Source organism: Lacerta agilis, chromosome 12 (assembly GCF_009819535.1).
Source record: "Lacerta agilis isolate rLacAgi1 chromosome 12, rLacAgi1.pri, whole genome shotgun sequence".
Classification (NCBI taxonomy): Eukaryota; Metazoa; Chordata; class Lepidosauria; order Squamata; family Lacertidae; genus Lacerta; species Lacerta agilis.
Window position 1 is genome coordinate 44,323,873 of NC_046323.1, and position 14,202 is coordinate 44,338,074.

The 14,202-nt window shown below is 40.8% G+C and overlaps 1 protein-coding gene and 1 long non-coding RNA gene across 2 annotated transcripts in view; one reads left to right on the forward strand and one right to left on the reverse strand.

Annotated features, from left to right (window-relative positions):
- PTPRN2 (protein tyrosine phosphatase receptor type N2) overlaps positions 1-14,202 on the forward strand; it is a 583,237-nt gene that overhangs the window by 561,482 nt on the left and 7,553 nt on the right. Inside the window, exon 21 of the mRNA XM_033165163.1 lies at positions 1,274-1,338. Coding sequence (XP_033021054.1) covers positions 1,274-1,338 — 65 coding nt within the window. The remainder of the gene's footprint in view (positions 1-1,273; positions 1,339-14,202) is intronic.
- The window catches only part of LOC117055563, an 84,598-nt gene that overhangs the window by 8,691 nt on the left and 61,705 nt on the right, over positions 1-14,202 (reverse strand). The gene's annotated exons all lie outside the window — the stretch shown is intronic.

Sequence of the window (14,202 nt, forward strand, 5' to 3'; positions counted from 1 at the left end):
CAGAAAACCCTGCCAGTTTTCGGGGCTCAGTTGCATAAAACTCAGGGAATTGTGCCATTTTCAAGACTCTAGTATACTTCTGAATTTGCCTGGACTGGCACGGTTTATTTTGCTATAATTGGGAAGAAACACATGCCTTCTAATTTTTACATATATTACAATATCCTTGTGAAAAATCTTTTTTTTTAATCGTTCAATTATTTCTAGTCCAGTGCCTAGTGTCATAATGTTTAATCTGTGGGTTTTGTTTTGTTTTTGTTTTTTAAAAAAGCCTGATCTAGTAAATTGTACTTAAATCAGAATGCATTCAAAACTACAGCTAACATCACTGTCTTCTCCCCACACCCCTCCAGTGATATATCTTCAAGTGATGTATCTCCCTCCCTCTTTCTCCCCCCCCCCTCCGTCAAGCATAGTCACAAAAATGCCACCTTAAGAACTGGGTGAAAGGGCAAGAAAAATTGATTGTTTAGAATCTTAATTTTGTATACTGGCAACATCTATGAAAACTAACACCTTTCCAATTAGAAGCTGGTTTCTGACAGCAAATGGAAACTGGTTTCAGATTAGGGATCTTTACATCTTCACATGGATCACTTGGAAGTCTCCAAAATTATCAAATGTGTTCCAAGGAGGGTTAGAAATACTTTCAGAAGCTGCATGGCATTTCCCCCCTAACAAAGTCAGCTTCTATACTAAAGAAACAGGAAATCGGCATTTTCCCCCAAGCCCAGGTGGCTAGTATCCAATTAATTTATAAGGAAATAATACAATCCTTTCCCCCCAATTTAAGAAGATGCAAGTGATTGAAAGGTCGGTTCGTTGACATGAATGTTCCTGTAAGCTCAGATACCGGGGAGAGCAGTCATTTTGGAGAAGATGCTACTCTGTCCTCTCAGCTTTTCGCTAACAGACCCGATTGAACAGCTCTTGATCATTGATACTTGGCTTCTAGAATTACTCACTTTATCACAGAACGGTTCAAAAATATTTGGAGGCGTCTTACCAAAATAAGCAAGTATTTGCCCTTAAGGAAAAGTCAAATTCATCTTGCAGAATTGTAGAGTTTACCCAAATAATTAATATAACAGCTGCCAAGCTTGTGAGGCACAGTTTGTTAAAGAAAGCTTCTCTAACATATATCATCCTTCCACCTCAACTCAGCCCTTTATGCTACTATACTTCCAGCATCGCATTTCTGTGGGGGTTTTGAGCATGTTGAATTGATCATGGGTTGTTGTTGTTTTCCCCTCTTCCCCACCCCCCTCTGTAGTGATGGTGCAGGAAGAAGTGGAACCTACATCCTAATTGACATGGTTCTCAATAAAATGGCCAAAGGTGAGAATCAAAAGTGCTGTCGCTTTTTGAGTTCTGAGATGTGGTGGCGTTGTCATGGCAACGCAGGCGCAATATTCGCGAAAAGGGCCTCAGATAGATTAGAGGCAAATTTTACCCTCGCCTGAATGTTCTCATGGCTTTTTTATTTTGTTTTTCCAATGTCCACAGTGATTAAAAGTGAAGCAAAATTTCAACCCCTGGAGCTCTATATGAATGAATCTCACACGTGCGTGGTTGGATTTGTACTTTCACAAATTTACATTACTTTTATTGGCAAAAAATGTTATGAAATATGCAGTAAATATTTATTTAGTTTTGCCCTACATTCACTCTCCATGTGGTATGCAGCAGTTGACATTCACCTGACCGTAATTTGTGTTCAAGGGCTTCTCTTGCTTTGAAGACGACAGAAAACTGAAATAAGCAAGTAGAATATTTTGACCTTTTTGAAATATTTCTCTTTATGTTCCTTTCCTCTTGTTCAGTCAGGAAGTTTCCACAATATTCCGGTGAAGCTGCAGAACCCATCAAATAGGCCACGGGAGTTTCTGTTATATTAAGCAATATAACATTATTTTCTTTTGGCCTTTCTCCTGCTCTTTAACATCAACCACCCCCACCACCACCACACACACACATATTGTGCTAGTGCAGGCATAGGCAAACTCGGCCCTCCAGATGTTTTGGAACTACAACTCCCATCATCCCTAGCTAACAGGACCAGTGACTGGTAGGTAGCCGTGTTGGTCTGCCATAATAAAATAAAATAAAAAATTCCTTCCAGTAGCACCTTAGAGACCAACTAAGTTTGTTCTTGGTATGAGCTTTCGTGTGCATGCACACTTCTTCAGATACCAGGACCAGTGGTCAGGGATGATGGGAGCTGTAGTCCCAAAACATCTGGAGGGCCGAGTTTGCCTATGCCTGTGCTAGTGAAGTTTTTTTCACTACTAACTCTCAAGCTGGGAAAAGATTTACCTGCTTGTTTTTTACATGTCATGCTTCTGTTAGACATGGGATCAGGACCAGCCTAGCAGGGAGGAATGTTCAGCATCCTGCATGTCTTGTTTGCTCCACGCTTACTCAGCAATTAGCACCCTTTAGCCAAATCCAGTCTGCTGGGCCATGTCATCAGGTGCCTCAAAGCGGCTAACATTCTCCTTTCCCTTCCTCCCCCACAACAAACACTCTGTGGGGTGAATGGGGCTGAGAGACTTCAGAGAAGTGTGACTAACCGAAGGTCACCCAGCAGCTGCATGTGGAGGAGCGGAGACACGAAGCCGGGTCACCAGATTACGAGTCTACCGCTCTTAACAACTACACCACACTGGCTCTTGGTTCAAGACCAAGCATACCTGCAATGTTACCTAGATATTGATTGCAGCTCTTCGGTAATTCCTTCTATGACTAACGAAAGGCAGGATATACATTTAAGAAAATAAATGTAAGTAACACTCCCCCCCCCCCCACGGCACTTCAGTAGGAACCAAGCTAAGCCAGGGGTCAATACTTTTCACTCGGTACATAGTGTACAGTACTTGCTTTCAACAAGATCCCTCAATGAAGACTCCTGAGTAAGCTTAGCATAGCAGTTCCCTTGTCCATCATGAATTGGTTAAATAACAGGAAAAGGAGACTAGGAATAGTACTCTGGAGAGGTGTAGAATGTGGAGTTCTCCCAAGAGATCACTACTGTACTTTTTAACATCTTCATAAATGATCTAGAGTTAGGGGTGAGCAGTGAGGTGGCCAGGATTGCTGATGATACCAAGTAGTTCAAGATAATGAAAAAGAAAGGGAGATTATGAAGAACTCCAAAAGGATCTCTCAGTGCTGAGTGAATGCGTGGTAAAACAGCAAATGCAATTGAGTATAAATGATGCATGTCAATGCAAAAAAATAATAATCTTAATTTCACATAAACGCTCAGAGGGTCTGAACTGGTGGTGGCTGATGAAGATGTTGACCTAGTATGACACAGCTGCTGTGAGAAAGCTAAAGATCATTAGGAAAGGAACTGAAAACAAAACTGCTATTACCATACTTCAGTTGTACAAATCTATGGTGCAAACACATTTGGAATACTGTGTATAGTTCTGGTTGCCTTTCCTTAAAATGGGTATCATAGAGTTGGAAAGAATTCAGATAAGGGCAACCAAAATCATCAAGGGTATGGAACAACACTCATGAGGAATGGCTGCAAACATTGGAGGCTTCTTGGTTTAGACAAAAGGCATGTCAGAAGTAACATGATAGAAGTCTATAAAGTGAAGCATGGCATGGAGAAAGTGGAAAGGGTAAGGGTGTGTGTGTGTGTGTGTGTTTCTCCTCTCGTAACACAATAATACATGGGCACCCAGTGAAGTTGAATGTTGGAAGATTCAGGACAGAGAAAAGACTGTTCTTCATCCAGCACATACACTATGGAACTTGCTCCCCACTTAGATGGCTCTGAAACAGAATTGGGCAATGTCTTAGAGGTTAAGGCTATCAATGGCTACTAGCCACGATGGCTATGCTCTGCCTCCACAGTTGGGACGCAGTAATGCCTCTGGATTCCAGTTACTGGAAACTGCCAAGAGAGGAGAGTGCTCTTGTGCTCAGGTCCTGCTTGCCAGTTTCCCACAAGCATCTGGGTGGCCACTATGAGAACAGGACACTGGACTAGGTGGGCCCATTGGCCTGATGGCCCTTCTTATGTTCTTAATACACCTTCTGTATTGCCTCTTAATTAACACACGGGCAGAAAAGCATAGCTCATTCTGCATGGCCATGGGGATTTTAAGCTAAGAGTTTCTTGAAGAGCAGCTTTTTAAGCTACATGGCAATGCACTTTGAAATTGAGGGGACTTTCAAAAGCAGTTTATGACATGACACAGGGATATGGTATTTAAAGAAATTGGGGGGGGGCAGAATCACAGGTGGGAACGCCTAAGCTTGCAAGCATGTCTAAAATAGTGTTGAATGAGATTAGCTGCTTGCTTTCTGATAACTCAGCTTGGTTGATAGGAGGTCAGTAGTACTAAATACTGAAAGGCGAAGCAACGGCTTATATATTTACTGCATATTGGATATCTATGTTGAGAGGAGTGCTGCATTCTTCCCAATGATACCTGCACCTCCAAGGCATGTATAGGAATTAACAACTGATTCTAGGAGTATTCAGTGATTTGTATTACACCTTAGGCTGTAGAAATGCAGCCCAATTCATCATAGCAGATAATGATGCAGCTAATAGTTGTTTATGCCAAGAACTATAATATTAAATAGTAACATATGTGCTAATGAATGCCAAGCAGTGTTAAAACCATAGGGTGATCTTCTGTGTTACTCATGACCAGAGCCTGAACATGATTTAGTTGGGTATCATCCAGAGGGCGTGTGTTCTACAGTCAGCATCTAAATAGCTCAATATGGAGCTCTATTATGCTCCATACCAGAATATTTCCAGTAAAGCAAATTATTTTCTTAAATGCTCTGGCCAATAAATGTATGAGAAAACAATTTGTAGCAATAAAATACTACAAACCATGTCCTGCAGTTAGCAGAAAAAAGAAAACTGTATTTATTCATAACCTGGGTTGCTCTTGATCAGGCATCCCCAACCTGCGGCCCACCAAATGTTTTGGCCTACAACTCCCATGATCCCTAGCTAACTAGACCAGTGGTCAGCAATGATGGGAATTGTAGTCCAAAACATCTGGGGCGCCGAAGGTCAGGGATGCCTGCTCTTGATAATAAACTTTGTGTTCCGATTTTGCACTGAAATAGTTAATTTCCCATTACTGTATTTACCTTCCAAGTGGCCTGGGCAGAACCAGTTTACAGGCCTCGGCCCTAAGGAAAAGTCTAATCATTGCCCCTTTAGAGAAGCCACTGGTGCTTAGTCTCCCCACCTCATCCCCGAACATCTCTTATATTCGTTGGAAGCCCTAGGACTCAGCATAAGAAAATTTGCCTACAAAGCTGAGCATAGAATTCTGCAATATCAATCTTTTCCACTTCATAATGATGCAAGACCTATCACTGATGATCATTTCACTGAGACACAAGCAATGAAGATGACAAAAGTATATTATATGCCACTAAAGATTTGAGATTGACAAAGTATATTACTTTAAATGCAAATAACTGTCTTTTTTTCTGTAAATTGACTATTAGGGCCAGATTTAATAAGAATACCATAACAACAACAATAACATTTTTAAAATTATTTATACCCCACCCATTTGGCTGGGTTTCCCCAGCCACTCTGGGCGGCTTTATTACCCTGAACATTGTGTAATTTTTCTCTGCCACAGATTCTCATGTGGGAAAAGTTCGGGCATCATCACCATGTGGTAAAGTCATAGATTAGAGTAATCTATGCCTGGTGGAACTGAGGTGTGAAGGTACAGTGGTGCCTCGCAAGACGAAATTAATTCGTTCTGCGAGTGCTGTCGTCTAGCGAAAATTTCGTCTTGCGAAGCACCAACGGGGGAAGAGCGGTTTGGGGGGGGGGAATCACGAAAAAATTTCGTCTTGTGAGTCATCCTTCCGCTAGCGAATGCCTTTCGTCTAGCGAGTTTTTCGTCTAGCGAGGCATTCGTCTAGCGATGTACCACTGTATCTCACCAAACGAGAGTGTTTCATCACTATAATCTTTCAAAGAATGTTGGTTTCCTCATCACTTTCGATTTCACAGTTCTAAGAGTTGTTTGCTCTACATATGCTACTCTGAAACCCTTGGAGGAAGAGAGTTTGCTCTTGAGTTGCTTACAGAATAGCTGCTTCCTTTTTGATAAATTTTAGTTTTTGAGACCGGAGCCCGTTAGTACCAAAAAAGAACATTTGCAAATAATGGAAGATATATCAGCTGCTTAAATTGTTTTATAGCTGCTTTGTCATGCTGGCCACATGACCCGGAAGCTGTACGCTGGCTCCCTTGGCCAGTAACACGAGATGAGCGCCGCAACCCCAAAGTCGGACACGACTGGACCCTAATGGTCAGGGGTCCCTTTACCTTTACCTAATAGTTTCAGTATAGCAGACATCATTGTTGAGCAATGCACCTATCATGTCTGCACCTCCAGTGAATATGGTGTCAAAGGGTGCTTTGTTGTATTACACAATCTATAGTAGTATACTGGAGGGATACTCAGGATACCTATCCTAGATATTTTGGGTTGTTTTTTTTGTTTTGTTTTTTACTAAAAACAGATATTCTATTTTATTCATGTAATTGGGAATTAAAGAGTGAGGAAAGTGTGGGGTCTGTATCTTGTAACCTTTTAGTTTGATTGCTGAGAAATCTAACCTGCATTATCTGAAAATCACCCCCTCCCCGAGCACACTTTTTTCAGATAGTTTAAACATTAAAAAAAAACCTCTCATCTGCTTAACTTTGTAGATGCAGCAGTATGAAGTCTTTGGTTTCACAGATCTACTCATCAAAGACTGCTTTGTATGATGAGAAATTCTGCATATATCAAAAGTAATGCATAGCAGGGCACCCAGAAACTTGATTTAATCATAAATAATGCATTCTTAACAGATTTACAGTGCTTTTTGCCTTATTTCCAATGATCTTGAAAGATTAGGATACCAGATGATGTAGAATATGGGGTTTCCAAAAAAAAATCTCCTATACATGCCTGGAAGTTAGTCCCATTCCACAGGACGTAATTTTTAAGAGACATGCACAGAATTGCACCATTAATGTGGGATATATAGCACACCTTTGTGTGCCATGTGAGTGAATTTTGCCTTGTGCACTCTTTGTCTCTGGTGCCCTGTCTGTTGCCCAGTTCATGTGCAATGTTGAGCCAAACTATAGTTAAGAAGATGTCACAGCAGAAATCATGGCCTCCGCAAGTCCTCCCTGTAGTGTGGACTATGTCAAACTATGAACCCAGGTTCAGATGTGGCACAAAGCCAAACCATGGATTTTTAATAGGTTGTACGGCAGCAGAAGGATGGAGGGGTCACAAAGCAGCCAAGTACCCAAACAATCAGGTGTTCATGCTTAGCAATGGTTTGCTTTAGCGTTATGCACAAAGTGTGTGTGTATATTGTGTCCTGTCTTAATGCCCCTGAGCTTATCTATACATAGGGATGTCTCTTATTTCCATGTTTGAAATACTGGTGGCTATGTTATTATTTGAGAATGTGGGCGTTGTCTTCATTTTTTTGTTTGGGCAACTTGCCCTTGCCATGTATGCCTTGTCCGGTATGACTGTGTTTTCTGTGTGCTGCGCTACGTTATAATTTTTTCCCTTAAAAAACGAAACAACTCACTGAGGATCTTTTGCCATTTGTGGAAAAAAGGGGGGCATTTCATCTGCTTGCAACATTTGAATTTCAAGTGGCATCTTGATCTGCCTGTATCAAAGTTATTGAGCTGAGGGAGGGAGCAGACATGCCACATTTATTAGACCTTTGTTAAGCTCGTTCCGTTTTTCCATCGGAGGTTGCAATGAAAGCAAAACTGCAAAATACATACTATTTTCTTCACAGAATAGTAAACAAGTAGTATTTTCTAGCTTCGAGCTTTCAACCACTTAAGGGAAGGGTTGACTTTGTTGCAAGAGCTCTAAAGAATGCCATTTACTGGCTCCATTGTACCATGTAATGTCAAATTCCATTTTAAGTGTGGGCTTAGTGTGGCACAATGCAAGACAAGTCATGTGAAACTGGCCAAAGAAAAGAGTTGCAGGGTTTTTCAGAATGGTCAGCCCCATTTTGTTCTTGACCTACACCCCTCTGCCATTGGGGGTGTGCAGTCTGAAATCCCTGACCTGGCGCTTTTGGGCAGTTTAAATGAAAGATCAAAGGGCAGAGCGGGCATCTCAGCCCTGCTGAGGTGAGCCTTTCCCAGGCTGTCACACTGTGAGGCAGCCAAAGTTTTTGTTCTGACAGGAATCTAGGGACCGGTCTGTGAGGCCTAGCCCTCCTTTGTCTGGCCTGAGAAGTTTGAGGCCCAGGTTGAGAATCCAGCGCTCATCAAATGATCAAAGGCCTGAAGTCCAGGACATGAAATCTTTCTTTCCATTTCCTTTTCTCAAAGAATGAATTGCACAAGTACCAATGAATACCCTTGCCGTTGCTTTTTCTGTGGTGCAAACACTAACTTTAGAGTCCTTCAGTTCTAAACATAAAATTGTAAGTGCACTTTCAGTCTAGGGCCAGCTGCAAGGACAGCATCTGCTAACATGTTTTAGGGGGGAAAGAGGGGGGAAAGAAGGGGGGGAGGGAGTTGCTTTTAAGGATTAAGGCCTTCAGGTTTTTTTTTTTTTTTTTTAAAGGACTTTTAAGAATAAGAGTAATCTGAGTTCCACACTCTGGTTTATTAGAAAGCAGGCAATAATGGATTTTAAAATCAAAGTAAATACAGCACCACTTAGTTTCAGCAGTGGGAAAGTGAAAAGCAATCAGTAAGATGCTTTGGCTCTCCAGTGGCTCTTTAAATAGTGCATGTTTAGGAAAAGGGGCTCCCTTTTTCACATAGTTTACTTTTCTGTGTTCAAAACAGTTTCCCCTAGCTGACTGTACAAGGCACCGATGCTTGTATTTCAGTACTTTAGAAGTTCGTATTTTCTGCTATTACTCCTGTCTTTGCTTTAAAACAAGAAAAATCACATTTTAAATGATCTTATGGATTTTTAAGAGGGAGCTGGAAACCCAATGGGTTTTGGGTTTGTTTGTTTGTTTTCAGTTCCCAGTTTTGACACTGAAGTTACAATTTCACGAGTTTCTCATTTGTCCAGTTTCTTCTCTAACCAGAAGTTCAGCTTCACTTTAGCACAGGAGTACTCCAGTAGTAAAGGTAAAGTTGCCAGTAATATTAAGTGTTTTGGGTGTTTTGGTTCTGTGCGTTGTGTAGCAGGAGGGGATATCTACAGATCTTATGTTGGCTGGAGGAGAGCTGTGCTGGGAACATACATTCCAGGCCCTTAGTTCCTTTTGTTATTCAAACAGCTGCATAATGCAGTTGTGGAGTGTTTGGTGCAGCTATGTGAGGCGGGGGGTGCGGCACACATGTGTGCACACTTCAGATGAATTATGGTGCACTTTTTATTTACAGCGTGGTCTTTTCATTTGTTGTATTAAGTTACATTTGGTCCAAAGTGCCATTCTTTACCACTGTAATCATTAAGTGTTGGTTTTTTTATGGGGGGGTGGGGTGGAGAGGAGGAGGAAAACTCTTCATACCAAATTTCCCACAACACTTTTCCTCTTCTGCAGTCTGCCCTGAATACTGAGGGCACAGTCCATGCTACCTATGCAACCACCTTGAAATAAATGGGAATTAGGAAAGAGTACAGATTACAAAACTGGAAGCTAGATCAGGCCCGCAGCTGTGATGTTGAAATAAAAGGCAGTGTGAAGAGACCCTGACACCCAAAGTCACTGAGTGGTATTCAGTTAAGTTTTGCTCAGAACAGATCCATTGAAATCAATGGACCTAGCTTAGTCATGTTCATTTCAGTGGATCTGTTCTGAGTAAAACTGAAGTTGCGTACCATGTTATCTTTGTCCTTGTTCCTAGAACTCTCTCCCATAAAACCAATGTGGTATCACATCTCTCTCTCCTTAAATCTTTCCTCAAAAGTCCTATTTCTTGCAAGTCCTCTGCTCTCCTTTCTTTCTAACTAAAATAAAACTACTACAATGCTACGCATAAAAATAAATCCCACTATGTTCAATGGGGCTTCCTCCTGACAAATGCGTATAGGGTTGTAGCATAAAAATGTGAAGTGATCTTCCCTCACACACAGTCATCCCATGCTGCTTCCTCAACAAACTGTGGTTGTTTTATGTATTTTGCTTGTTTTGCCCTGTGAAATCTCACGGAACTTATAGCTAAAAACACATACTTTACAATATAATGTTCAAGCATAAGAATAGAGCTCTATGCTCACGTACTAAAAAAGAAAAAAGAAAGAAATCTTGAATAATTTCTGTATACCTTATTTCTTTCCACCCATGTTTGAGCTTAATGAAGCAATATGGAGCCTGTTTACAAGCCTGATTCACAAGTCTGCCATCCAGTTAAGCTCAATAATATGTTTCTATGCTGTTTTTTGTCCCACATGTGTTGGCTTAATTAAAATTGTATCAGTAATGTTGTAGTGGAAATATCATTAATTTACAGAGTTTTATAAATCTGGATTTTTTAATTTTTAATTTTTGCTTCCAACAATGTAACTTTTGCTTCCGAGATCCATTTTCCAAATAAATATCTGCATAGGCCTTTCTTATTGCCATATTTTACAATGTAGTTTTGGGGAAAATATGCAGTGTTATTGATCTGATAGTTCAAAGGATATGAGTGGGTTGGCACAGAGACATAATTACTGAGAAGCCCACAAAGAAGGAGAAGGAGAAAAGTCTTCTGTTCTAAAAAGTAGCTGTCTTGCCTTCTAGGTTTTGAATTTTATTGAATCGCTAAGCCTTGAACTTTGTAGCTCATTAGACCCAGTCAGTTATCCGATGGAGGAAAAAAGTGAAAGCAGCAGAAACAGCCTGAATCTTGCTTTCATTTTTAGGCATATTTTTCACAAGCCAATTTTAGGTCATTTCAAGTAAGAACATTCTATGTTCTCTGAAATACCACGGCTGCAGTTTTGTCAAAATAGCTCTTTGCGTTCAACAAAATCTTATTATATATTTACAAAGGCATTATTTGAGTGAGCTGCTTTTAATGTAGTGTTAACTGACGATGGAGTTAGCCAGTTTAACACAATTGTGCAATATTGGTGGCTGCGGCAAGTTTTTTCAACAGATAGTCAACCACAGTAAAAACTATGCCTCAAGCCATATTCAGATGCAAACATGGAGAAGATAGTTTTTGTTTTTAACTGATAAAGACTATTTAATATTTTTTAAGCATGCTTTTAGAGAATACTCCCAGCGAGTTCAAAAACATGGTAGTTTTTTCAGATGGGTTAAAGCAGCGAGGCCATTTCAGCCAAGCCAAGCCCACCTACCCAACACCTGATGTCAAGCAGAGGGCCTTCTCGGTAGTGGCACCCACCCCGTGGAATGCCCTCCCATCAAATGTCAAGGAGATGAGCAGGGATGCAGGTGGTGCTGCGGTCTAAACCGCCAAGTGTAATTGTCGGCAATTCAAATCAGCATGACCGGGTGAGCTCCCATTGCTTTGTCCCAGCTCCTGCCAACCTAGCAGCTCGAAAGCATAACAGTGTGAGTAGATAGATAGGTACCGCTGTGGCGGGAAGGTAAACAGTGTTTCCATGCACTCTGGCTTCCGTCACAGTGTCTTGCTGTGCCAGAAATGGTTTAGTCATGCTAGCCACATGACCCAGAAAGCTGTCTGTGGACAAACGCCGGCTCCCTCAGTCTGAAAGCAGAGATGAGCACCACACCCCATAGTCGATTTTGGACAGGACTTAACCATCCAGGGGTCCTTTACCTTTACTTTTACTTTACCAGGAAGATTAGTAATTATATAACCGTTAGGAGACATCTGAAGGCAGCCCTGTATACAGAAACTTTTTAAGGTTTTATGTATGTTGGAAGCCGCCCAGAGTGGCTGCGGCAACCCAGTCAGATGGGCAGGGTACAAATAATTTGTTGTTGTTGACGTCATGTGATGTCAGATGTGGAATATGTAAAGATGCAGTTTGGACGAGAGAAGGTTTTGCAGAACTGCTGATCAGCCCATAGTGGTGCTTCCAAAGCCCTATGTGATGTGACTCACCCAGATGAAAAGTCGCAGATTACAGTAGAGAAATTTGTAGGCACACACAGATTTCCAAACATTATAGACAACTTAAGCAAAATAGAACCATTTGAGCAAGGAGCTGGATCATGCACTGCAAGGAGTTGATACTTCCTTGAACAGTTATCCAAGCCTTTCTTTTCATTGGAAGTAAGCAAAACAATTTACTGATCATTTATTTATTCATTCATTCATTCATTCATTCATTTCAGTTAAAAGTCGAGGTTTTTCCCCCAGCCCTGTGGTATTTAGAGTGGATGAGTTAGCAGCAGAAACTATAAAAACTGCCTCATTTATTCAGGGTTGGGACCTTTGAATTGATCACACACAGTCAATATCTTTAGAAGGAGAAAAAAGACTTTCAGAGCTTTAGAAGATTCTGAAAAGAATGAGCTGCTATCAATAAGTTTGAAATAGTAATCAATTTGGAAATAAGAAATCTCATGGACTGAAGTCACAGAAGAGACAAGTTTGTAGAGGATGCAGGCAGTATTTCTGCATGCAAAACCTAGTTGTATTTATGAGGTAAATAACAGACACCAGCAGTAGAAATTGTGTGTTGTCGGTTAAGATACAGCCACACAAAAGATTGGAGAAGGAAGCAAGCATTTTCATCCAAATATCTGTCTTGCAATCCATAGTTAAGTTTCAAAAGAGCATTGAACTGAGATCAGAATGGCATGTTTTATGACCGACTCTTTAAATTAATGCTTTGACTATTGAAGAACAATGGAATTTGGTTTTATAATTTCCTGGGCATTCTGTATATTTTGTTTTGTTTGTTGTGTGGTTAGCAAATCCTAAATGGGATTCTTCTTGCGAGCTTTCATGGTAGCTGCAAGGAAGAAAATGGAGCAGTGAAAAATTTCTGTATAGCGTTATGTAAGTTAATTAAGTTTGGCATTTGATGCAGCTCAGAATTGGCCTGAGTTAGTGATCTTCTTGCTTAATCCAGACCTTTTTCGGGCTCTCAGTTTTGTGGCATATGAATGTACTTGCTTGTCTCGCAGCAGGAGCTGGGTGGGCTGCTTCAGAAAATACTGATAATGAAGATCTACATGAAAGGGCTAGCCAAGTAATGCTACTATTTATCAAGAAACAAATGCTTTTAGTCAACACAAATGTGGAAAAATAAATTCTATGCATATTTAAGTTCCACATGGAATGTAGCATTTTCAAAGCACCCTGAAGCTGTTAGAACAGGATTTGGTTGTAACTTAATTCACCCCCAAAGGAAGTGCTCTATGAATGTTAGAGGTTCCTGAAAACCAGCCAGTAGCCCATCTTAGCACAGCTTTTATGTGTTGTGAAACCGGAGTAAAATAAAGGTCATTCCACAGGATCTTCACCAATTTGATACCTGACATAATACCTGCTACTACAGCCATTAAGGAGCACCAAGTGGCAGCAGGATCCAATGAACAGCCTGTTTTCCAACATACAAAAGTATTTTAATAGGATAATTTGTACCAAAATGCTCCAAAGTCTTCAACCAGAAAACTCCATTACATAAATGGGAACAAATTATGTAAACTTGAAATATAAGTGTAATGTTTTAATATATTTCTCTAATTCAAAAGGGACTAGGGAGAAGAGAAACAGGGCTAAGAATAAGATGAACATGAGAGTTCAGGAGCTGTACCTCCTGACCATATTGACATTTTACTAGTTTCTGAGGCCTGCATGCCCCCGTTCAGGCTCCTATTCACTACAGAAGTAGCCAGAGCGCCTAAAGTAGTTTATCTCCACAGATCACAGCAGTTGGCAAGAATGTGTTTGCTAAGAGTCTCATGAACCTGCTCAGGAGAGGGATAATAGCTTCATTGGTGCACAGGAAACTGAGGTGGTGCTCTAGAAACCTGCCAAAGGGCAAGAAACTACAAGAAGGGAGCGGCTGGAGGGAATGACTCATGATTTCAGTTAACTCTATACTAATGCACAAAGTATGGGAAACAAGCAAGACAAATTGGAACTTTAATATAGGATGGCAAATATACCTAGCAGGCATTACTGAAACCTGGTGAGATGAGACTCATGACTAGAATGTAAGAATTGAGGAGTATAACCTGTTCAAAAGAAATAGACCAATCAGGAAGGGAGGGGAAGTATGTAAAGGATGTGTACACTCCATGATCTGGAGC